The sequence below is a fragment of the Lethenteron reissneri genome, chromosome 12 (assembly GCF_015708825.2).
Source record: "Lethenteron reissneri isolate LAM-NWPU_2019-01 chromosome 12, ASM1570882v1, whole genome shotgun sequence".
NCBI lineage: Eukaryota > Metazoa > Chordata > Hyperoartia > Petromyzontiformes > Petromyzontidae > Lethenteron > Lethenteron reissneri.
This window is the reverse complement of record NC_083790.1, coordinates 2,811,746-2,837,842: the sequence shown is the minus strand read 5'-3', so window position 1 is coordinate 2,837,842 and position 26,097 is coordinate 2,811,746. Positions and strand designations below refer to the sequence as shown.

At 48.0% G+C, this 26,097-nt stretch overlaps 1 protein-coding gene across 3 annotated transcripts in view; it reads left to right on the top strand.

Annotated features, from left to right (window-relative positions):
• Positions 1 to 9,803: 9,803 nt before the first annotated feature.
• LOC133341753 (adhesion G-protein coupled receptor D2-like) overlaps positions 9,804 to 26,097 on the top strand; it is an 82,067-nt gene continuing 65,773 nt past the window's right edge. For 2 of the 3 annotated variants that reach the window (XM_061550435.1, XM_061550437.1), the window contains exons 1-9: positions 9,807 to 10,233; positions 11,240 to 11,288; positions 12,708 to 12,741; positions 14,210 to 14,494; positions 14,633 to 15,063; positions 19,431 to 19,662; positions 21,831 to 22,082; positions 23,086 to 23,171; positions 25,349 to 25,633. In XM_061550435.1, coding sequence (XP_061406419.1) covers positions 11,241 to 11,288; positions 12,708 to 12,741; positions 14,210 to 14,494; positions 14,633 to 15,063; positions 19,431 to 19,662; positions 21,831 to 22,082; positions 23,086 to 23,171; positions 25,349 to 25,633 — 1,653 coding nt within the window. In that variant the 5' untranslated portion in view covers positions 9,807 to 10,233; position 11,240. Of the gene's footprint in view, positions 10,234 to 11,239; positions 11,289 to 12,707; positions 12,742 to 14,209; positions 14,495 to 14,632; positions 15,064 to 19,430; positions 19,663 to 21,830; positions 22,083 to 23,085; positions 23,172 to 25,348; positions 25,634 to 26,097 lie in introns of all 3 variants that reach the window. The other variant, XM_061550436.1, reaches the window with a different exon arrangement.

Below are 26,097 nucleotides of genomic sequence, written 5' to 3'. Positions count from 1 at the left end.
TCGTGCTGATGTCTTCTGGCCCCCAATGAATTGACCCCTAACATTTGTTTTTTTCATTTGCATATTAATTTCTATCTTAAATTAAACTTAATTTTTAAATCTCTTGACGTATAGCTTTTGTAACTGCAGGAATTAATATTCTTTGGTTCTTCCAGTAAAGTCACGTAAATAGGTTCAAGTTAATACAAATAAAATAAACAAAAAACTACGACGTTTCGATCAAAACACAAGCGATCGTCATCAGGAGGAAAACAAACAGGCGATCGAAACGTCGTAGTTTTTTTATATTTTATTTTTATAAATTTAAACCTATTTACGTGACTTTACCGAAAGACCATAAGAATATTAATAAACAAAAAGTTGTTGAGAATTAATTGGGGGTCACAAGACATCTGGACCACCCTGTAATCTTCATGGTTTAGTTAATCATCACGATGCGATTAATCAGAATCTGTATATATCCTGGAAAAATCCGACGAGCTTTAACGGGGCCGTCCATAAATGACGTCACGCGATTTTGGCCGATTTCTGACCCCCCCTCCACCCTCGTCACACGGCGTCACAAAAAAGTCAGACCCCCCTCAAATATGACGTCACAAAGCTCTGCCCCCCCACCAAAATATTTCCATTTTGAAAATGAAACTTGCTTCAAATCACTTTAAACTATTGTCATTGTAGTGCGTATTTAACGTGGCGCTGCACTCTGATATTGTAGGGGAAAACATTTATTAAAAAGTCTATTTAATGAAGTAGAACGTGTTGTCTATATTTAAAGTTGTGCATTTTGATGTGACGTCACATTTCTCAAACCCCCCTCCCCCCCTCGTCACACCACGTCACAAATATCTGACCCACCCCCCCTAGGTGCGTGACGTCATTTATGAACGGCCCCAACGCTCTTTTTCACTGATGTCCAATAAGGGCAGGTCAGAACGCTACAACACCAAACAATACAAAAACACGATTAATCCTTATTTATTCCATTAATAATTACGATTAGATTAAGCGTTACGGTCAAAGTAATCAAAACTATTCGATGTATTAATCTACTTTAGGGTATTCTTGTTTTGTTTTTGCAGTGCATGTAAAATATACGGTAGTCGGGTAACTCGGGTTGTGACGATTTTGTCTAGATTAATATTCTTACGTTCCCAAGTGCTTCGAAAAAGCATCAAAAGAGCTTATTGATTAATCTTAGTGTGATGGGGGACGTTAAATCGCTACTCCCTAGCGTAACAAATTATATGCGTACTGCATAAACAAACTAATCAAAAATAATAATTTCCAATTGAGAATGAGTGCATAGTCAGGCCAATAATCGAATAATTGACAGTACTTGTCAAATGAGTATAGCCGAATTAAATATTTTACGTGTGTCATTGTCTTCGACAAATAATGTTGACGCCGGTATATATATAAAAAAAACCTAATCTTAATTTTTATAATCTTTTCTTCTCTCAAACATTATTTTACCAAATCCTCTTGAATTCCGGGGAGTAATTTTGTCTGTTGCTCCGGATTACAACCGCTCTGGCTGTTGTCCGTGTGCTCGCTTTGATTTTTTTTGCCTGGGCAGCATCTGTTTGGCACTGATAAGTGCGGAGAATTACCGATGCAAATTTATGCAAATGAAACTCGACCGAGTCTCAGCCCGTTGAGAATGGATGTAACTCGTGGAGAATGGATGGAGATTTTCACTTTCATTTTGGTTGCCCCGTGCCTACAGTGGTGTAGGGTTCTGCTCGAGTGTAAGCTCGCGTTTCGTGGCGAGATGTTATCGCCTGGTATGCAGGAGGTCGTGGGCTTGATCTCGACCCTGATGCCTGTATATTTGGAGTTGTCATGTCTCTCTGCCCGTGGTGGCGTGGATTTTATCTCCCGGGTCCTCCCGTTTGTCCCTTCACATTTAGAAACGTGCATTTCGAGTGTTTGGCTGATATAAATTTACACATGATAAGCCATTTCGTCGAGTTATCATTTGTGGCCAGGTCGCTTCTGAGAAAGAGCTCAGTGGGCCTTACCTGGTAAACAAAAACATGTTTAGTCTCACTGCCATTGTGCCTTTTGTGACGATTCATATTTTTCAGAAACGTATACGATGGTATATGTTATCGATTTTTTAAAATATATTAATATATTCGTATGCCTGTGATTACGTACTCGCTATGCATGAGGTGGCAATTTACACCCTGCACAATCTTGCAAACGAGATCATCCATCTCGAGGGATAAAATTCAACAGAGCGGGTTTTTTTGTCAATGTTGCAACATATATAAAAAAAAATGTATACGCCGCCAACCGCCACATGTTGAGTTGTGGAGATGCGGTTATGAAAAGCCAAGTCGTATACGGTATTGTAAGTGGCTTTTTCTTCCTGAAGACATTCAGACATTACCCGTAAATGTTCGCCTGAACATTTTATGAGGTGACCGCGCAGCTCAGAAGAGGTTAGAAACACTGAGCCGGTACTGCTGAGATTCTGAGTTTCAGATGTGCATGATTAACGTGCAGGGTTCGCGATTTAATACCGAGGTGATGGTCTCAGCCTGGTTGCCAACAGTCCACATGAACCCCATTGAACTTCATTTCCCTTAATTTAGCTAAATATATATTTAAAAATAAATCGATGGTCAATACATTATCACAGCAAGCGTGTGTGTGAAAATGCGACCGCTGCTGGATAAAATATTTTGAAAAGCTACTTGAAGATTTGTGGAGGCTCGTGACAAGTTTTCAAATCACTCGCCACTGATGTTAGCCGTGCCTCGGAATCGAACTGAGGTCACCGGGTTCACGACAAAGTGCACTCACCCACTAGGTCAGCGCACCACACATAACTGTGTGTGACCGTGTTTTTAAATCCTTTATATTAAGTTCGCGTGCTTGCGTGCTTGCTTGCTTGCTTAGGACCGTGCAAACCTTTCGGTCGTTTTTTAACCCACTTCCCGTGATCCAATCGAGCTGACATTTTGCACACAGACTCGTTGTGCGTGACAATTAATGTTCGTGAAAAATAATGTCCAAAATTTTACACTGTTTAGGGAAAACAAATTAAATATTTAATTACCAATTGCTTAATGGTGGCAGGCAATCATCTGACCCATAGGTGGCAGCCATCTCAAGCCAGAGGACGAGAGGACTCTAGCCGCCACGCATATAAAGGATTTAGAGTGAAAAACTTTGTTTTTACGGGTTATACTTGTATACAAATACAAATATAAAGATCCCCGTATATATTATTCACAGTACATGGGGGTGTTCGTGAGCGGGAATCCATCTCGGGTCGCCGGGTTCGTTGCGCAGTGCGCTAACTACTGCTCTATCGCTCCCCATAAACATATTCACTCACAAAAACACATACAAAGATCCCCGTATAGCCTTATAAGACTGCCTGGGCAAGTGCGGTTAGCGAGCACCTATGAAGGCCGACACGGCACACGAGGGGGTGAGTGGCCAGCATCACGCCCGGCCGCCTTTGTCTCCCTAGTGGCGATGTTTACACACCACACCAAGTACTCATTTGCGGCTGAGTCGACCTAGGGGAGGCCCAGTACCGGTTCAGATAATTGTCACTGGTATCGGTCGTGAGCGGGAATCTAATTCAGGTCACCGGGTTCGTAGCGTAGCGCATTAACCGCTGCACTACCGCTCCCGTATATTCACCCTCAGACACACTCACACGCAAGGGCATATAGACACTGCATGAGCACCAGTGTTGCCACTGTCTCTGGGCAATGTGCGAGGGCGGCGGAATACGAGTCACCGTGTGTGCGTAGATCGACATAAATTAGGGCCAAGTTCCACAACGTGAAGTCCTGACAACGGCTCACCCACAAGGCAGCAATCGTCATCTTTATGGCCACTCTGGCGTGGTTGCCTCTCTCCCATTGTGCTCACCAAAGTCGCTGGTCGCGTCAGCGTTTTCTTAATGAACGACATTAAATCCAATCGCCGGGGGGTCCCAGAAATGCCAATAATCTTTTCCATATTTTTTTCTTAATTTCACACCGTATGTTTTTTCTCTCTTAATTCGTATTACTAGCATACGTAATTAACAGGAGATAACGAATGTGTACCACGTATGATGCGCACATTAGAATTCTCACCACCTTTTATGCACGGGTAGAGCATCGGCAAAACGGGTAAAGGCGCGGCCCTGCAATTTCCTGCTCACGCCACTGCTGGCGGAAGGGCCTCCACTTCGAGCGAGTTCCAGAGGGTTATTCTTCGAGGGTAATTTGGCCTACTCTTCCACCCTTGCCACACGTCTTGGAAGAGGTGGGTATACCCACACTTCACCCCACCCACCAATCGACAAACTCTGATGGAGCCCTTGTTTAACTGCGGGGTGGACAGAGGCGGTGGTGGAGTGGGGGGGGGGGGGTGCTTTAAGAAACCTGGACTATTCTTTCGACTGCCGCGCCGGGAAATCGAACCGGCAATCTCTGCCTTGCAAGTCCCGTGTGCTCACAAACCAATTGCACCGCCGAAACATCACGCAACGACCATTCGCTATGTTCGACACGTGTTAATGGAAATGCTCACAATCTAGAATTATATAGCCGCATGTTATGTATAATTGTCGCATTACTTTCACGGTGCAAGGTGGCCGATTATTTTTTACGACTCGGCAATGCCGTTCCATGGCGTGGTTAATTTGCCGACTGAGCGAGTAATTATACGAAGCTCTTGTGTATGAGGCACAGAAGCCACGAAATGCCATTGCCCAAAAAACCCTTCCAACTGGAATATTGCTGCGGGGGAAGATTCAATTAGTCTACACGATTGTTTATTGTCGGCATGTAGGACCAGGTCACCCTTATAAAAAGTGACGTTTTGCCTCAATGGGTTCTCGCCTGGAGATACAAAAGTGCGTGATATGATGATGATGACCATATGTCGGATAAACAAAAAATATATAGCCACCCTCCGCCAGCCCCGCAGTTGCTGCACAGTTGACAACGCAACGACCTTGAAGGGCTACCCCAGGGGTCGGCAACCTCCGGCATCTGGAGACGCGTGTGGCTCTTTAAGAATCGCTGCTTCGTATGCATTAAAGGCGGCCGTCTCGCAGTCACGTTGCATCGCCGCTCTTGAAATATCGAGTTCTTTAACGAATAAAAAAAAAGTCTCTTCTTGTTATTTTGGTTGTGCTGACCCCTGGTCTACAGTGACAGTGTCCCACCAACGGGTCTTACTTAGGTCTTCTCTTCCCAATCGGCCTTCATCAGCGATGAGTGCGCACGTGCCCTACCCTGCACAGCCGCTGTTCTGCCCGTTCATATCTAACGACGCTTACTTACCAGCCCCGTGTTCTCTTCCCCTGTCTTGTCACGATATTCCCAGCATTAACCACACTATGGCCATGTGATGGATTGTCAAGAGCCGCAATAAATGCACTGTGGTGGTGGTGGTGAAATACGTCTTTTTGTCGATTTATATCGATGACTCCAACTTATTATCCACACATCGAATATTGTGCATGGAAGGGTTTTTTCAAACTTACAGATGTACATGTTTGTAATAGGTTCACGTCACCGTCTGCCTTCATTGGAGGCGCCACTACTTATCGTAATGTAACAATAATCCTCGCTTGAATCAAATAGTTGCCCTGAACCAGGACAGGTTGTCAAATTACGAGCGTGGGGCGAGAATTGTCAAATAATTCTGGCCAGGGTCATTTCGAACGTGCGTGCTTTTGAACTATATACCCATAGACAGTACCAAAATGAAGCTATATAAACAAAAATTACATAATTTCTAAAATCGACTGTTGGATGGAGGCCTCCTCACACCGTGTTGGTCATGGGGATTGCATGACCATACTTCACCACGCTGGTCATTGGGGATTGATTGCGACGGGGGTGGAGGGGTTAGAGGGGTGCGGTGGGAGTCCAGGACCGCTTTAGATAATTATCACTCGCCACCCATGTCAGCCGTGGCTGGAAATCTTACTCGGTTGGCCGGGATCACAGCACGGGCACCGTGCGCTACCCATTGCCGCACCACCGCTCCACGCCGCATATGTGCATACACAAACACGCGTATGCTCTGCAGAATGGTTTTCAACTATCGCGTGCGGCGCTTTATTTGTGACAAAGCGTGAGGACTCTTATCTCCCGCAGTCAGGCGCGCAGCGTGGCTCTCTGGCATTGTGCATTGCGCCCATCAATTCTCCTCCGGTGCCTTTGGAAGGGACACCCTTATACTCCACAAGAGGTGTTTCCACACACTGATCAACGTGAATGCACCTGGACAACATACGTGGCCTAACATATATATAAAGTATCAGTTATAGTAATAATCATGGCAATTATTGTTATTATTGTACCGTACACTAATATATAATCATGTTGTGCACCCCGCATTGACCAGCGTAGCGAAGTATGGTCAAACAACCACCTTCATCCAGCAGTGGATGAACACAGGGCCGTGAATGATAACGATATGCATGACCGTACACGTGCATTACATTTGAGCAGGCTGGTCAAGAATATCGAGTGGGGTCACAGCAGCCAAGAGACGGAACGCGCCCGGCAGGACGGCTGCCTCTAAGGAGATGGAGCGATTAAATAAGCTCGCGTGTGTCGTGCACGAGATCGGTGGATGTTACATCGCAAGATCGTGAAATATCTCGACGGGGCTGGGAAGGCCTTCACCTCAGCAGCGGATTGACCACGGCTGCGTGGTTATTGATGACGCCTGTCCAATACATGCAATACATATATAATCGAGCTTAGAATACGTGCTTCATTCACATATAATGCACACGCAAACACTTTCGTCAATAGCACTGCCCTAAGATATATAAAAAGGTTCCACGATTCGGGCAATGGCCTTTCTTCATCGCAGAGAGACATCTGCCCGTCATTTGTGCTTGGACACCACTGCCAACGCAGTACTATCACACGCAGTAATTTTTTTTTTAATCCTTTATATTAAGTTCACTTGCTTGCTTGCTTGCACGCTTACGACCCTGCAAATCTTTCGGTCGTTTTTTAACCCACTTCCCGTGATCCAATCGAGCTGACATTTTGCACACAGACTCGTTGTGCGTGACAATTTATTTTGTGAAAAAAAATTCCAACATTTTCAACATTTTAGGAATTCTTTTTTTATATTTAATTACCAATTGCTTGATGGTGGCAGGCAATCATCTGACCCATAGGTGGCAGCCATCTCAAGCCAGAGGACGAGAGGACTCTAGCCGCCACGCATATAAAGGATTTATAGTGAAAAACTTAGTTTTTACGGGTTAATTTTTTTAGACCTGTACTGCGAGTGGTTTGGTGATGCTGCGAGGATGATGCCGCCGCTGCTGCTGCTGTGTGCGTGGTTGCTCGGGCGACGACCCCTGCTCTAACCTTGTTTTTTTTTATATATGCGAATCCGAGCCGGGACCCACGCTGTGCTTCGCGTGGGCTACGGCCTCGTCGCTTCCACTCCCCGTCGGCCCCGACAGCTCCGGCGGGCACAATGAACTGCCGTGCGTCTCATCTGCACGCCCGGCACGGCCTTCTTGCGTGTCAGCGGCGCAATTAGCGGCATCAGGCGCGCGGATCCGCTCGCCGATTGCTGGCGTGCAATGCAGTGCGGCAACACATTTGTCTCCACGTCAAAGAAACGTCACACCGATGAGCTAAGATCGTAGTGATGATGGTGGTGGTGGTGGTTGTTACGATGATGTGTGTATGTTGAACTTCTTTCGCACAGTACGTTGCAAACAGTGTTAATCGGAGGTGCGAAATAAAAAAAATTACCATGGTGGTGGCATTGGTGGTGGTGGTGATAATGATCACAGTGGCGATAGTGATGGGGGTGGCGATAATGATGGTGACGGTGTTGAGTAGCGGTGATGATAATTACGATGATCATGGCAGAAGTGGTTACGATGATGATGACAGTACTGGGGGTGATAATAATGGCAATGATTGTCGTGGTGGTGGTGGTGGTGGCGGTGATGGTAACAATTATACGCAATTCTAAGCACCTTCTGCCAAATGTACTTCATACAATGGGGTGACCCTGAATTCACCTGCGTCGCAACAAACTTTTGGCACGAAGTACCTGGCGGCACACGAAGAAGAAGGAAACCAAAAGCATTTCTACCCAGAATAATTCACGTGTTAATGTCAGGACATATCGTTTTGTTTCATCGTGTTAATGCCGCGTGCTTCTGCGCCCTACATCGCCGCATTGCAATTTGCCGTTATTCCGTAACGCGCCTCGAAATTTGCTTTTAAAATGAGGGGCTCGATCCGAGGAAAATGTGTATTATTGTTTTTGTAAAACCTATCCCACATGTTCGAGTCATTTCCCCGAGGCTAAATTATGTTCCTTTTCTATGTGTGCCTCGTACAAGACGATCTTCGTCTCGGGCGCTCTTGTAAACACGTGTTATTTCGCTGTTATGACCGCACTACTTATACAGGGCTTCGTACACGCCAGTGGATACATAGATCGTGCTACGAGCCACCTCGAACCACTACAGCCACTCGAGACGCTCACAATCGAGACCCTGAAACGTTCTGGATGGGCGGGGGTGGTGATATGTTTCTGCAGCGAACACTAAAATCTATAATCAGATGTCTTGATATTGAATCAGCCATCTGCGACGACTGACACATATTTTTTACATTGCGTATTGGTCATACACAAGGTTTATTGAGAACGCATTGTCAGTGCGCTGTTGGATGAAGGCTTCCCCACGCTGTCGGTCATGCGGATTGTTTGACAATACTTCTACACAATGCACTACGATCTCGGCGGACTTGAGAGTTGATTCCCGGCCACGGCTAACATCAGTGGCAAGTGACATCTGAACTGGCCCTGGTCCTTACCGACTTGACCAACCCACACTGACCGGAGTGGTGAAGTATGGTCAAGTACGGCCGACATTGCATGGGGATGCCTTCATCCGCCAGTGGATTGACAAAGGGCCTGTGCATAATCAATGTAGATTATTAGTAACAATATACAATATTCTAATTAGGCGTTATTAACTATCCGTACTGGTCTAGGTAAATGCATCCATCCACAGCAAAGACGTGCATACGCCGTACACATCCGTAAACAAACACAGAACGCAGTTCACGAGAGAGACGGAGCGATTAAATCAGCTCGTGTCAGGTTGGATGCCACGTGGGATATTACATCACAGGACCGCATGAGAGATGGCGAAGGGTTGGTGAGGCCTTCATCTAGCAGTGGATTGAGGATGGCTGAGGGTGATCGTAATGAAGAGCGCATGTCCACGAAGCGCCGGTCTTTCCCGTAGCAGTAATATATTTCATTTCACCGGGAGATAAAACAGGGGGCCCGTCGAGACACATGAAACATTGTCTCTTTTGCACGGACAGCGATCTACCTGGATTGTTACATCAAGCCATTAAAGTGTAATTCAACTTTCTGCAAAGTCAAGCAAACTTTCAGCCTGATGGCGTTTGTCTTTGTGCTGTTCACATCTTTAGAGCCAACAAAATGGGACGGGAATATATATATTTAAATAAACCCGAACACACACACATTCTGTGGGCAAACATCTGTGTCCATGACCATCTCTCTCGTCTCTCTGCCGTATCTCGCTCATTAAGACCGCTGTTTGGAGACGGAATGCAACGCCACCCTGGATTGATGGCTTTCATTACCATGTGAAAGGGCTGTGCTCTGGGAACGGGTTACGGTTTCTACAAAAAAATCTGAACACCCACCACCCACCACCTCCTCCTCCTCCCCAACAACGCCACAACCCCCCCCCCCGCCCCAACACTGAATGCTTGTCACCCTCCTCTCCCGTAGCTGGTGCTAGTAGTTCGTGTCTAAAGCCAGGGGGCTTGTGTAAGTAAGCCCCGCCGTTGTAGTCCCGTTTGTAGTTATGGAGTTTTCAAGGCGTGATATGTAGTCGTATTATTGTTTATTAAAAAAAATCTTACTATACAATTTATTCGCGGGTGGGTCTGTTTTTTTTCTGAATCAATCACAAGCTCTTTTTTTTTTGGTTCATCAGTCCACCCCGTCGGTGGATATTTCCGCAAGGAGTTCGGAGACATGACTGGCCACCGAAATCCGGAATCGTCATCAACGTTGCGTCTTTTGCGTGCAGTAATAATGTACAACTATTGCCGCGGCTGCTGATGCTACGGGCAAGTTCTCTTGCTGAGGGCTCGTTCCACTCTCACCCTCTCTCTTTCTCTCTGGACGGTACACGCATAAAGAGCCATCCGTCTTTAAAAGGTAAGCTGTAAATAATACGTGTGATTTATTCCGGTTGTTTGTCGTTCATCTGCTAACGTAAAATTAAATCATAAGTTAGCAAAGGGGTCTTTCTCTCTCTCTCTCTTTCGGCGCATAATGGCATGTCACCGGCAGCTATGTTGACTAAGCATTTTACACGAGAGGATGAAATGTGTTCACTTCAGTTCCCCCAGCCCCCCCCCCCTTTCCCCTAGCCCCCACCATACACTCGTATTCTAAGTGGCTGTTGTAATTTTGAAAATTGCCAACATTTGATTACCCCCGTGCAGTTTCCTGCAGAAAAAAAGCAAAACACGCATTTTCAATAATTTTCTGTGGATATAATTGGCACGAGAGATGGGAATCAGAGAATCAAGATTTCATGAGAAAGCAATATTTTAGCTTCTTCTTTCGTAAAAGTTCATCAGCCGCTTCCCTAAGCCTTCGAGGAAAAACTTTGTTTGCAGAGACAGGGGGCCTGTGTCCTCAGCCCTTACTGCCTGCCACCTGCCTTTTATTTCTGTAGCAACACCAACAAAATGGTGTGTTGCATAACAGCCGGTTATTCACCACTTTTACCCTCCAGAGTGAAATTAATTATTGAGCTATGTCATCTGAAAATAATCTGAGCTATGAGCCGCTGTGGCGGGATTATTGTCGGTTGTCAAGAGGAATAACCGAGCGCTGGCCAAGTGATAGAAGGTGCCCGAGATGACATCAACTGACGCAATGACATCAGTTCGAGTGAAGGCGCTGCCGGGTGAATTATTACATCGCACGATTGTGAGAGGCTGGTGGTGGGTTGGGGAGGTCTCCATCCAACAGTTGATTGCCCATGACTGCTGCTGCTGCTGATGATGATGATCTTCCACGCAGCGGACGCAAATATAAATAAATACAGCTGGGTATCACTGTGTTCTTCAGGAATAAAGGGCCCTTTCTATGACGACAATTATAATGATGGTGGTGGTGACCTTGAGAATGCGTGTGCTCCTTTGGGTTTCAGGATGTCACTGCTCCCGGGATGTGCCACCATCACGCTCGCCTTATTCCAAGTGAGTCTAAGCTGAGAATTCTCATTTACATAGGTATTAGGCATGTCGCGTTTGACCCCTTAACCTTCCGCTATTCACCCATCCCCCAGCTACCCCCTGTCAAGCTATTCCATGAACTGCCAGGATCCGAGGTCAAGATTCGATTCAACAATCGATGTTTTTTTTTACCATCTCGATTGTTCAGTTTTGCTCGCTCCGTTTGCTTGCAATGGTAAAAAAAAATGAGTAAAGGAGCAGCCCTGCAATTTCCTACTTGCGCTACTGCTGGCAGAAGGGCCTCCACCACAGACAGGGAGCTCTTACAGAGCCCCTATACTGAGGGTATTTTGGAAAGATGTTAACTACCTCGCCTGGTATACAGGAGGTCGTGGGTTCGATCCCAATCCTGACGACTGCTGTATATTTGGAGTTTTCGTGTCTCTCTCCCCGTGGTCGTGTTGATGTCTCTCAGGGTCCTACGGTTTTCCCCTCCACATTCAGAATCAACATGCGTTTTGAGTATGTGGCTGCTATACATTTACACATGATGATAAGCCATTTCGTTGAGCTATCGTTTGTGGCCAGTTGAATGATCACGTGGCATCATTAAAAAAGAGCAGGCCATCATGTGCTGCGTCATCATCCGAACTCGATAAATTTAGTCGCAAATTACGCGGTTGGGATTACAGTACAGTACACACAGCAAGCATCGCCCCATATTGGCAAGACTGATGCCCGCTTGCAGGCCAGATGCAGGGTCATCTTGTGTCGCACAGGGGCAGCTGCCACAGGGGGTGCCCTTTCACACACACCGCCTCGACCTGGGACGTGCTTGAACAATAATCAGAAGCGCGAAGCGTGTATAACGACTTAATTTTGTACATGGGCCGTGATCGGTTAACGTGGTAAAGGCATAAATATTGTGGCGGGGCCGATAAGTCCTTAATTCGGTTTTCCTCCGTTAATTATATCATGCGTGGTTATCGATTTATAGTTATAAATATAGTTATATTTATTTATAGTTACCCCATTCATGTATATAGCCCATCCTTTCAATCGACGCGCTTTGTGAAACTGCGTTGGCCAAGCTAAACACATTCGTGTGTATGTAGAACTTCATTCGCACCATACGTAGCAATAATAGTGGCCTAAAAGCTGACAAGAAATAGCAAAATAGGCGACGTTTAAGGCAATGGCCCTCGTTGATAGCAGGCGATTGGATATTGTGATTGAAGTGACGGCTCATACACAGGAGAATGTGGGAGACACTTTCAAAGCTTTGAAATGAAACGTTGAAAATCCCCTTGGCAAATGTCTCCATAGTATTTCCGTGGGATATCTATAGACGGATCACCATAGGTGCCATTCTACTGATGATGACTTGAGTACATTTGCATTGCTAAATAACTCGCATCTCATTCCCCCCTCCCGCGCCCCAAGGTGTTCCAGTTTACCTGCGTTCACACAAGCTCCGGTGAGACCTGACTTTTCATCGCAATAAATCTGCCCTCGGGTTATAGCCGGAGGTGTTAGGGTCTTGGGATGTGTGTGGTGGTGGTGGGGGGTAAGTGGTGAGTGAGGTACATCGTAGTGCTGCATATTAACGCTGAACACGCCGTAGACATTATGCAAAGCTGGCTGTGTAATGTTGCATTAAACGGGCTGGTGTTCCACACCTCAAATGTATAACGACCAGACGCATCTACGTGATGAGTTCCATTACTCCATCTGGGCAGATGTGCTGGGCAGAAGAGGGGGGGGGGGGGCGGTTGTGATCATGAGCAAAGAGGGAATTGTTTAGTCTGTATGCCCAGACCAAATTTAATTTGTCGGTACCACCGATTGTATGTACGTTGAACTTCCTTTGCACCGTACGTCGCCAACCGTGCTAATTGGAGATGTGGAAATCGGAGATGTTGCATAACTTCAGTTGGTTCCAATTCATTGACTGTATTTGGCCAATAACGGTGAATGAATCAATAACTAGGTGACGTTTGTGGGTTATCAAGTAAATTCACTCTTATTGGCCACATGAATATAAAAGTACGACTCATGCTTTGCTACCTTTGGTGGTACCGATTTCTGCTCTGGCCCTTGGATTCATAGAGAGACCACAGATTTTGAACGATGGATGTGGAGGAGAGTATTGCCTCTCCCGCGGGCAAGTGGTGGTGCAGGCCCATGGGGGGCCCTACGCAGAAAATAAAAAATTTGGGGGCCTCGCCAATAATGGGGAACCACTGTGGCGAGATGTTAACCACCTAGCCTGGTATACAGGAGGACGTGGGTGCGATCCCGACCCTGACGCCCGTTACAACGCGTTCCGCGTTACATCGTGTTCCGCGTTGTACCGCGGGGCGCGTTCCACGTCGTGTGAAAAGTGTTCCCGGAAGTAAGAACCGCGTTATAGCGAAAACGCGTTGTAGTGTGAGCACCGCCACGAGTTAAGCGAAGCCTGCAAGGGATGCGTTCCTACGCTGCCCTCTACTGGACACCACGTAGTCCCGCGAGCCCTATGACGGCCTGATCCCATGCTCTTACGGAATGTTGACGCAAGTTCAGAGTGCTATCATGACACTCCGGCCGGTGTCATCACTCTGATGCCACTCGCCGTTTCTTTGTCTTGTTCGCTATCTCTTGGGGTAATGTTTCTCTCACGGTTTCTTCGTTGAAACAAATACATCTAACAAAAAATGGAGAAGGGTTCACGACGCGCGCACACACACACTCGTGGGTCAGATCGTAAAGTGGCCTAACCCAAAACAACAACAACAAAAATCTCTTTACGAATCGTAACATTGCCCGCTGCAAAAAACCCTTACAATGCGTGAAATCCACGGCGGTCGTAGAACAACCTCCCCCCCCCCACCCCCGACAACGACGACAATCACCGCGGCGCCAAGGCAAGAAAAGCTCGCGAAAACGACTTTCCACTTTCGCAGGCGCGCAATTTTCGCGCCTGGGCTCCCACTACGAGGAGACGGTGGGGCCAGAGCGATGGGCAGCGGCGGAGCGAGCATGCCACCGCCGCTTCGGCCGCCTGGCCAGTGTCACCTCGGCCGCAGACAACGTGGCCCTGGCACGACTCCTGAGCCCGCGCGGCTCGCCGGGATCTCGTCCCTCCCTCTGGATCGGGGCGCGGGTCAGCTGGGCCGTGCCCGGCGACACCGACGCTTCGGGGAGGCCGGGACGCCCCCCTTCCCAAGCCTCTTCCGTCGGTGGCCTTGGTACGCGATTTTGCGATGTTGAACTTTTCTAAAAGAAATGTTAGTCGTCGCTGATCTTTCGCAATTTTCAGTTGAAATTGCGCTCATCCGTCGGGAACCGCTTTATAAAGCGGGCAACATTGGCGTCTCCCTCCGCAGAGCCGCCCAGCGTCCCCGTGCTGGAGTTCCCGGAGCGCACCGACAAGAAGTTCGCTCGCCTGCACGTCCCCGTGCCCGACCTGGACGCCGTCACCGCGTGCCTGCGCGTGCAGTGCCTCGACCCGCAGCCGGGAATCCTCACCCTCTTCTCGTACGCCGCGCCCGACTTCACCAACGCCTTCCAGCTGCGCGCCAACGTGCCCTCGGCCGCCGGCGAGGAGCTCCAGGTGGCGCTCATCGTGCACGGCAAGCACGGCCCCTATCGCCCGCTGCGCTCGCTGGCCGACGGCCGCTGGCGCCACGTGTGTGTCGCGTGGGGCGGACGCAACGGCTCGTGGGCCATCTACGTGGACGGTGCCAAGCGCGAGTCCGGCCACGGCCTCAACACGGGCAGCAAGATCGCCGGCGGAGGGGTGTTCATCATCGCGCAGGTGGGTGGGTGGGTAGGTGGGTGGGTAGGTGGATGGGTAGCTGGGTGGGTGGGTAGCTGGGTAGGTGGGAAGGTGGGTGAGTGGGTAGGTGGGTGGGTAGGTGGGTAGCTGGGTAGGTGGGTGGGTAGGTGGGTGAGTGGGTAGGTGGGTGGGTATGTGGGTAGCTGGGTAGGTGGGTGGATAGGTGGGTGGGTGGGTAGGTGGGTGGGTGGGTGGGTAGGTGGGTGGGTGGGTAGGTGGGTGGGTAGGTGGGTGGGTAGGTGGGTAAGTGAGTGGGTAGGTGGGTGGGTGGCTGGGTAAGTGAGTGGGCAGGTGGGTGGGTGGGTAGGTGGGTGGGTAGGTGGGTAAGTGAGTGGGTAGGTGGGTGGCTGGGTGGCTGGGTAAGTGAGTGGGTAGGTGGGTGGGTGGGTAGGTGGGTGGGTAGGTGGGTAAGTGAGTGGGTAGGTGGGTGGGTGGCTGGGTAAGTGAGTGGGTAGGTGGGTGGGTGTGCGCCGCTCAGGTTAACTTCCCATGGTCGCGTGTATTTTTCTCTGGGTCCCTCTGTGTTTTGTTTCCCTCCACATTTACAAACAAACGTTTAGAGTATTTGGCTGCTATGAATGGCCACGAGATGAGCCACTTCGTTCAGCTGTCAGGTCGCTTCTGAAAAAGAACTATGCAGCTCAATGGGCCTTACCTGATAAAATACAAACTTTTGGTTTAGCTTTAATTGTGCGAAGTGGCTGTAGCCGAGTGGGTAGGACGCAGCGCTGCTTAGCTTAACATGCAAATTATGCGAGTTCGAATGCCTGTCTCAGATTCAGTATTAACCCATCCTCGCAAGATAATGCTTATCTCCACTGAGCGATGACGCTTTTTAAATTACTACGCCACAAAAAAGCGTAACGTACTCTCGACGGCATCTCAATAGTAAACAGTGCACATTAACCATGTTTACTTTTAACTGATAAAATTAAGGCAATTGAGCTCCTATCCCATGTCCACAGAGATGTGTACTGGGGGGCGAGGGTTGAGAGACCCCCCCCCCCACTGCCGTCACCTGGAGACGAGGTCCACAGGGTTACCTGACGAGCGCTTGAAAGTGTTAATTCGCCGGCAGGATATTAACATTCGGGCAGCTTTCACCAGCAGTGAGCTAAAGGAGCGCGCCGCAACCTTTCGTTGAGTGCACAAGTTGCAATTTCTTGACGTCAGAGGTCAACGCCGGCGCCTCGGCGGAGTGCGGCAAGCATGCGAAGAATGCTCATCATCGTCATCATCATCGTCATCATCGTCATCGTTATCTTCATCGTCATCGTCATCTTCATCGTCATCGTCATCATCGTCATCGTCATCATCATCGTCGTCGTCATCGTCATCATCATCATCGTCGTCGTCGTCATCATCGTCGTTGTCGTCATCGTCGTTATCATCATCGTCATCATCGTCGTCATCATCATCGTCGTTGTTGTCATCGTCGTCATCATCGTCATCAACATTATCGTCATCATCATCATCATCGTCATCATCATCGTCGTCATCATCGTCATCATCATCATCGTCATCGTCGTCGTCATCATTATCGTCGTCGTCGTCATCATCATCGTCGTCATCTTCGTCATCACCATCATCGTCGTCATCATCACCATCGTCATCATCGTCGTCATCATCATCATCATCGTCGTCATCATCATCGTCATCGTCATCATCATCGTCGTCGTCGCCGTTCTTGTCTCTGTAGGTGATTTTCCAGGTTTGACCCTGAAACTGGCACCCAAGTACTTGAGGGTTTCTTTTTTCTTGTTTGCCAACGAAAGCCATAAATCTTTAAATACCGGCGGGAATGAATTATTCCCTACAGCGTTATCGCACAAAGTTTTTTTTTGTTCTTTGAATGACGAAACCTATATTCGATCGACCCACTACCGCACGTGTTACTATCAAATATATATTTGTTTCCGTGTGCACATGCGGTGCGTTTGTACGACCGAGGTTTAATTACGGACACGGTTGTTTCCACCCCTCCCCCCCATCAATTGCGAATAACTCGAGATTTCCTTTGAAGCTGTTGAACGAGAGCGGGCCAACAGCAGCAAGAGTAAATCCCCGCTCGCTAGACAAATGAGAATGAGATGAAATAAATAATGATTCGACGGGGGGGGGGGGGAGGGAATGAAATCAAAGTTATTTTCCTTCTTCTCATTCTTCCCGTGGTTAACGCCCGCCAACAAATTACGGCTTTCAACAAATTGCAACGAGTCGTGAACTTCCCTCTGGAGACCTGCGGCTCATTCCGTAAGTAGCCGGGAGGGGGGGGGGGCAAAGGGGGTCATGATCGCAGGAAAGGGCCTCTCCTGGGCTTCCTCCCAGAGTTAGCCTTTGAAACACAAATTTATGTTTTACTTTTTTCCAATCCCGTACTTTCAGTAAAATTCCCCCGAGCGCAAGCGCGCGCCTCGTTTCGGCGCTCGTGACGCGCGCGCGTGCGAGCGCGTCACGAGCGGTCGTGTGCAAGTTTCCTAAGTAACAATGCAAACTGGCTGATACGGAACACTTTTTATAGAAAAATAACCGTAAAGACTCCTCGGTGTATTTGGTGTTATTTTTTCCGAAACATTTTTTTGTTTTGTTTAAGCGTAGTGGGTGGTGGACGTGCAGCAGTTTTTGTTGGAGGCCTTGGCATCCGTGCCGTGTCACGACAGCGGACGCGTGGGAGGGGACAGGCAGGGTGGCTCGGAGGTCAGAGACGGTGAAGTTGGCACCGCGCAGAGAGAGAGGTCCCCCCCCCCCCCCCCCCGCGTTCGAATCTGGCTCCTGGCCACCCTTGGTTCAAACCGCGTTCCCCTAAGACTCGACAGGTTTGCTTGTGTTTAACCCAGATGAGATCTCGAGAGGCCGGGATGAGTCTCGTTTGCAGCAGTCGCTCGGGGAATTGGTCTATCCTTAGGGAGTGGTTGCTGCTGCTGCTAACGCTTCTCTCTCCACTGAGCGATCGGGCTTTTAAATTACTAAAAACAATTGCGCAAACTGCGCTAGACAGCATCTCAATAGTAAAGAGTGCGCATTAACATGTTTACTTTTGACTGTTAAAATGAAGGCAATTAGCTCCTATCCCGTGTCGACAAAGATGTGGACTGGGGGCTAAAGGTGGCGAATGAAAATTGTTTGCCCACCGAATGTTTTCAAGGCGTGGGAGACCCCACCCGCTCCCCCCGCCCCCCGCTGCCCACAGAGCTATATAAGCTCAGCGGGCCTTACCCTGTAAAAAATAAACAATATATAATGGTTTCATAGTTTTAGTCGCATTTTCCCTGCGTGGGAATTAAACCACACGAGCCGTACCTGTGCTTGCGATGGTACAGGATTTGTCACGTGGATCTGATTTCAACTTGCAATCGATTTACTGCATCTTAAAGTCATTAATATATTAATTCGAAAAAGGATACCCAGCTCTTTTGTTTCACCTCGTTTTTGGATAGGATAGATATTTTGGCAAATGGTATCAATTGTCATCTTGTTTTTCACGCACCACAACATATTGGACGTACGGAAATATATATTTTTTTCATCATCATTCATAACAAAAAAAAATTGGGAAAGGTCAAATTGACGAAATGGCATTCATTCCGGGAAAACAATTTGGCATGTTTCAAGAAGTTGTGATTGTAGTCTGGGTTGAGACTGAATGGACTAATTTCTCTTGTTGTGAAATGTTTTTGTGCCTTTAGTTTTCGTGCCATTTCTTGCTTTGTTTGTTCAATTCCATTTTCTGAGGGTTTTCATCTGCTTGACAGTTGCTATAAATGGGATTTGTCGGATATATATAATCAATGGACAACAGTTGTGGGAGGCAATAAGCATGAATGACGCCAGAAAAATACAACCATTATATTTTTTATCTGCGTGCTCCATTGACTGTCGTCATTACCACCATCACCATCATCACCACCGTCATCATCGTCGTTATCAAATTTTTTGTCATCATCATCGTCATTATCGTCATTATCGTTGTTATCAACATTTTTTGGCATCATCATCGTCATTATCGCCGTCATCATCGTCATCGTCATCATCATCGTCATCGTCGTCGTCGTCATCATCATCTTCATCATCATCGTCGTCGTCGTCATCATCGTCATTATCGTCGTCGTCACCATCATCTTCATCGTCGTCATCATCATAATTATCGTCGTCATCATCATCGTCGTCATCATCATCATCATCGTCGTCGTCGTCATCATCGTCATCATTATCGTCGTCGTCATCATCATCTTCATCATCATTATCATCGTCATCATCATCATCATCGTCATCATCGTCATCATCATCGTCATTATCGCCATGGTCATCATCATCATCATCGTTGTCATCGACGTCGCTCCTCACAGGAGCAAGATTCCCTGGGCGGCGCGTTCAAGCGCGACGAGGCGTTCAGCGGCAACCTCACCGACCTGCGGCTGTGGCGGCGCGAGCTGGGCGAGGTCGAGGTGGCCGCGCTGGCATCGTCGTGCGCACCGCCCCACGCCACCAGCGACTCGTCGCTCCTCTTCTCCTGGGACCTGTGTCAGCTGGAGGTGGAGAGCTCCGTGAGCATCTCCCAGCATGTCCTCCAATGCAACGGTACGCGGTGTCAGTTTTGTTGCCAGATAGAAGGGTAAACAACCAATTGTCATATTGTTACTGGCAAATGAGGTTCCCATAGTGTAGATGCTTGCCCCGAGCTCTCATACTCTGATGGTGCATTGTCTGTGAGTTGTGCGCCTTTTGGCGTCATCTGGTCCAACCCATGTGAGACGAGGCTCTAAGGAAAGCTGTCTCGGGTGTGGACCAATCAACTTCAAGGACAGTGCACATTATCAGAGTTACGTCTTTTGTTTGCATTATGACTGCAGGTATTGTGGTCTATGCAAACATGACTCCTTGTAAAAAGGTGTCAGTTTTGTTGCCAGATAGAAGGGTAAAAAAAACAATTATCATATTTATACTAGCAAATGAGGTTCCCATAGGTATGCGGGTGGTGGGGGTGGGGGACACCTTGAACAAGAATCGGAATAGCTCACAAAGCCTTTGCCGTTGCAGCGCCAACGTTTTGGAAGAGCCTCGTTACCTCCCTTCACATCGTTAATCTTGCTTTAAAACAATCATCGTGACGCTGAAGATTAGTGCTTGATACAGCAGACACATTTGCACATTTCGATTTGAAACTTTGATCCTTACCTGTGTACCGATAAATTTCGATTTAAAGCTTTCGTGACTGCAGGGATTTATCTTCTTGGTTCTTTCGGTAAAGTCACGTAGAAGGGAAATAATAAAATAATAAAAATAAAATATAATAAAATAATTCTCACGACGTTTCGGCCACAACGCAAGCAGCCGTCCTCAGGTGAAGACCAGGTCTGTCGAGGAGACAGCGTCTGATAGACCTGGTCGAGGAGACAGCGTCTGATTGACCTGGTCTTCACCTGAGGACGGCTGCTTGCATTGTGGCCGAAACGTCGTGAGAATTGTATTTTATTATGTTGTATTTTTATTATTTTATTATTCCCTTCTACGTGACTTTACCGAAAGAACCAAGAAGATGTGTACCGATAGTTCAATGTCAATGTGCCATGCATGCTTGAAATTACACACGTTAAATTAAACGCCCACGAATACTTACGTTAGAGAGCGTTGCATAATCCATGCGCCGCATGCGTAGAATGCCATCGAGAGTGAGGCACACACGCAGGTTAAACTGTTAAGAAAAGTTGCGTGTGTGTGCGTGTTGCCAGCGTATCAACGTTGGACAACGTATACCGTACTCCGGTTCTATTTTCCGTTGTGTTGTTGCTGAAAATAGAAATACAATTTTTTAAAAAGTGTGTGGCCTTTTGGGCAGGACATGTCGCGGGCAGGGACGATGGGACCGTTGATGAAAAAATGCCTCCGAAACGTCGTGATCTTTATTTTATTTTTATTAATTTTGATGTTTTACCTACGTGACTTTACCGAAAAAACCTAAGAATATGACGACAAAGTGGCAGCCAAGGAACGGAACGCACCCATGATGAGTGCGTGCCAGGGAAGTGGGGTGGTGAAATCATCGGCTCATGCGCAGGTGCTGGGCGGATGATTACATCGCAGGGCCGTGAGAGGTGTTGGCGGCACCTCTCATCCGTAGATCCCAATGTTGCGCCCGTGTATGGAAATCAGGAAATGAACAGGAGCCTAAATCTTGACTTAAAGCTTTCGTGACTGCAGGAATTCATATTATTAGTTCTTTCGGTAAAGCCACGTAGAAGGGAAATAATAAAATAATAAAAATATTAAACAATAAAAAGTCTCACGACGTTTCGACTGCAACACAAGCAATCATCATCAGGTGTGAAATCCACAGCAAGAAAATTTGAAAAAAGTGGCGGTTTTTCCTGTATCTACATCAGTCGTACGAAAGAAGAAGAATATGATATTATTGGGTCTTTCCGTAAAAGTCACGTAGATAGGTTCAAAGAAAATAACAAAAATAACAAAAAACTATGACGTTTCAATCACAACACAATCAATCGTCATCATCGCTCTTTTTTCTTTCTCCTGATGACGATTGCTTGTGTTGTGATCGAGACGTCGTCGTTTTTTATTATTTGTGTTATTTTCTACGAACCTATGAATTCCTGCAGTCACGAAAGCTTTAAGTCAAAAAGAAGAAGTTCCTGCAAATATTGCGAGGCAGCTGCTGGCGATGCGCGTAAACCCGCTGCTTGTGAGCCCCCCGTTTCCTTTCTTCCCCCCCCCAAACCTTCCGGCGTCAGATTCCACGCCCGGAGCAGGAGCGGTGATCGGCTTTGCCGGCGGTGGCGGTGCCCGCCGGCAAACGCCGCCCGTCACCGTGACCTGGGCCGACGGCTCCGTGTCGACCTTCCACAACGTGAGCGGCGGCGGCGGCGCTGGGGGCGCTGCGGGCGCTTGTGCTGGGGGCTGCGCCGCACTGCACCCGGCCACGGGCCGCTGGGAGGTGTCGAGCTGCGACGACAAGAAGCCCTTCCTCTGCGAGTACAGGCAGAGTGCGTCGCGCGAACGTCCGTCCGTGTGTGTGCGTGCGCGTGTGTGTGTGTGCTGAATACGCGTGTGCACGTGTGTGTGTGTGCTTGAGCGTTAGTGTCTGCACAGTAAATCTGCCAGTCGTATCAGTTCGGTCGACCCATGGCAACCTGCTGGGTCTGTTCCGTGACACCCTGTCAGCGAGCCTTCGACACTTCACGTGGCTTCAAAGTGCACCTGGCCTGGCACAGGCGCCGTGGTGACTCCACCGCCACTTATTGGTGAACGACGGTGGTTGCGTATGGGGAGCAATGGTGGAGCGGTTAGTGCGCTGCACTACGAACCCGGCGACGCGAGTTCGATTCTCGCTCACGGCCAACATCGGTGACGAATATTTTAACCATTTCTGCCGCCCCCGCCCCCCTCAAATGAGTAAACATCGCCACAGGGGAGACAAAGGTGGTCGTGTGTAGTGCTGGCCACCCACCCTCCCTCGTGTGCCACCGTGCCGGCCTTCATAAGTGCTGCTATTAAGAGCACTTGCCCTCAATCGTCTGTGCAGGTTATACGGGTGATATTTGTGCAGTGAAGTCGACGCAGCCTCGAATATTCTTTATCAGCATTAAGATGTTGGCCAGTGGTGTAGGCCAATCAGTTCCAAAGACAATGCATCAATAATGATCAGTATGTGTGGTCAATGCAGACTTGATTACCTTGCAATAGGTATCTATATAGTGTTTGAACATCTTTAGACTTGTTTCATTTCCAGAAAGGGTTAAAACCTATTCTTCTTTTTCATCATTTTTGATAGTGACAAAAACGTCCCAGAGATACAATGTACGTTTTTTATCTGTGGAAAAAACCCAGAAAAGACCCATGCCGGAACAGTGGGAGAACACACAAGTCCCACGCAGAAACGCGTCCGGATCTGAAATCAAACCTAGGGCCTTCTTGCTGTGAGCCACGAGGGTAACGAAATGTTCCCGTCTGTCCTGACATCATCCTGCGTGTACTGGGTCGTTGTAGGTGCCTACGACAGTTACCAGGCGCTGGCTACGGAGTCCGAAACGCCGTTTGCTGCCAAACTCAACGGTCTCATCGGTGGCTCTCTGGTGGGTTCACGTTTTTTTTTGTGGCAAATCACTCTCGCGGCGCTTTCAGGGCGTGTGTTAAATCCGAACGTCGCGGTTATAGATTTTTTTTAAAACACAATTTGCTCGAGCACTGGCAGAGAAAGGCCCCAAAACGTCAGGACAGCCATGGACGAACAGCGCTCCCACGAAGTTGTATTGGATAGGAGTTAAACTCGTTCCTACAATTGATACATTTTATTACTGTTAAGAGCGTCACGGGAAGGGAGGGGGGGTGAAGAGGCGATGATGAGGGCGAAAGGGAATTCCAAAGTGGAGCAGTGCGAGGGAAGAAGCAGAAAAAGACGCGTTTTGAAGATGAATTTTTTTTTGTTAATGCCCGCCGATCGAGACCATTAATTCATCACACTTGAGGACACGGTTTAATCCACAGGCAGCTGAAACCAATATTCGAAATTGATTTGAAGCTTTCGTGACTGCAATAATCGTACTCTCTGGTGCTTTCGGTAAAGTCACATAGATAGAAAAAATCCGACGTTTCGGTCGCAACACAAGCGTCCGTAATCAGGTGAGCTCACCCGGTGACGGACGCTTGTGTTGGTCACATGATGACGGACGCTTGTGTTGCGACCGAAACGTCGTATTTTTTTATTATTCTTTCTATCTACGTGACTTTACCGAAAGAACCAGAGAGTAACAATATTCGAAACCCTGGGTCTCGGCGTTTCGTGGCTCAATCAGCTCTCCCGCCAGTGATTTCGCCTGCAGGAAGGGGGCTGCACACCGAGTCGTTTGAAATCGGAGATGGCGTTTCGCAACGCGGCCCCTCGAGCCAAATTTTTTTAATGGTACTCAAGTACTTTCGTGTTCACCACGTGCATGGCGGCTCTTGAAATATTGAGTTTTTTTTATAGAAACCGAATTCGAAAACAAAATTACCTTCTTTTCGTTATGTCGGTGTTCCGACCCCTGTGCTAGCCAATGGGGGGGAGGCTTTAAATTTATACAATTCTGAGTGCTATGACAGCAGTGATATGGACAAAAGATAGAGGATGCTGTGAGATAATATAGATGTAGGAAAATACATTTGAGATGTAGTAAGATGAGATGAGAGAGATGCAGACTATATCGAGGTGAGAGAGATGAATTGGCCTGGTGTTGTGTTAATCAGCTGGTGATGTTTATTCAGATTTCAATTCGAGATGGTATTTGATGCGCCCTATTTCTTCACGCATCCAAGTCCAACTTGACGTCAGAATCTGAATATTTATTTATTACCGGAGGAATCCGATTACCTAGAAAGCTTTTGTTTCACAGATGTCCAGTAGGGGCAGGTCAGAACGCTACAACAACACCAACAATAACACAAAAACACGATAAGGAGTGCAAAGTATAGGAATGGTAAACAAATCACTTTAAATAAAACGAAACTATATTTTACGTTTTATATTCAACTCAACATAATCGGGGCCCTACGCATTCGCTTTGTGTGCTTGAGCCTAGCGCATCTCCTGCTCAGGAGTTACTATATTGCGCCTAATGAGAAAACGAAGCTCAAGCGTGCCCAAGCAGGCAATCAAAATGGTTTAACAGAACAAATGAATGGAAAAAAACACTTCCCTGTTCCCCCTTCCTCTACCCTTGGCCGTGTTTCCCTGAAGCCAGATGTGCGGCTTTACTTTCCAGGAACTGGTTGGCAATGCTGAATAAAGGGCGTTCAGTCCAGGAATGTGCCACACTTTAAATATACACACACACAGTCCACATTTTTTTGCACTTTTCTTGCATCCCAGCATTTGGCAAAGTTTCATTTGCCAAACGGCAATGTCTTCTAGTAACATCGCAGGGTTGTGAGAGATGGCGGGGACTTGGGGAGAGCCTTCATCCATCAATGGATTGACAAACATCAGTAATCGGATTTCCTACACTCACTCATCCACTCACTCGCCAACTCACTCACCAACTCACTTCCCCACTCACTCACCCACTCACCCACTTAACACACTCACTCATTCTCTGGAGAGAAGGAGAGACTGGAAGTAATGCAGGGGGTGTGAAGGCGCAGGATTGAAGAGGAGGGATGTGAGGGAGCGGTGCCCAGGCAGAGTTGCCGTGGGCAGGGAGTTAGAGATTGGGGGGGGGGGGGCATAGCGGACTCACCGATGACAAAACGACCAACCGATCGCACCTCCCCGCAGGTGTCTGACTACCTGGCGCTGAACAGCACCAAGTCGCTCGCCAACGCGTCGGAGGCGGGCGTGCTGTTGGGGGCCGCCTTGCAGGCGATGGAGGGCGACCGCGTGGCGCTGGCTCCGGCCGACCTGCTGGCCGTCGCGCGGCTGCTGGGCAGCGTGGCCGACATGGGCCTGGTGGAGGGAAGGCCCCACACCGGGGCCCCCGGCGACCTGGCAGGCCGCTTTGTGGCCCTCGCCAGCGGCTGTCTCTCCCCGAACAACTCGGGGCAGTGGCAGCGCATTGAGCAGGTGCGCCTTGGATTTTGTCTTGTTGTTGTTGTTCACGTAAGTTACTGAAAATGAGCCAAATCTCGATTTAAAGCTTTCGTGACTGCAGGGATTCATCTTCTTGGTTCTTTCGGTAAAGTCACGTAGAAGGGAAGTAATAAAATAATAAAAATAAAACATAATAAAATAATTCTCACGACGTTTCGGCCACAACGCAAGCAGCCGTCCTCAGGTGAAGATCAGGTCTGTCGGGGAGACAGCGTCGGGGAGACAGCTGTCATTCAGACGCTGTCTCCCCGACAGACCTGGTCTTCACCTGAGGACGGCTGCTTGCGTTGTGGCCGAAACGTTTAATTTTTATTATTTTATTATTTCCCTTCTACGTGACTTTACCGAAAGAACCAAGAAGATGAGCCAAATCGTCAAATGGCCAGCAACTAACAGCGCTATCAGAGCAGTAATAACGATAATGCAATTTCTAACAC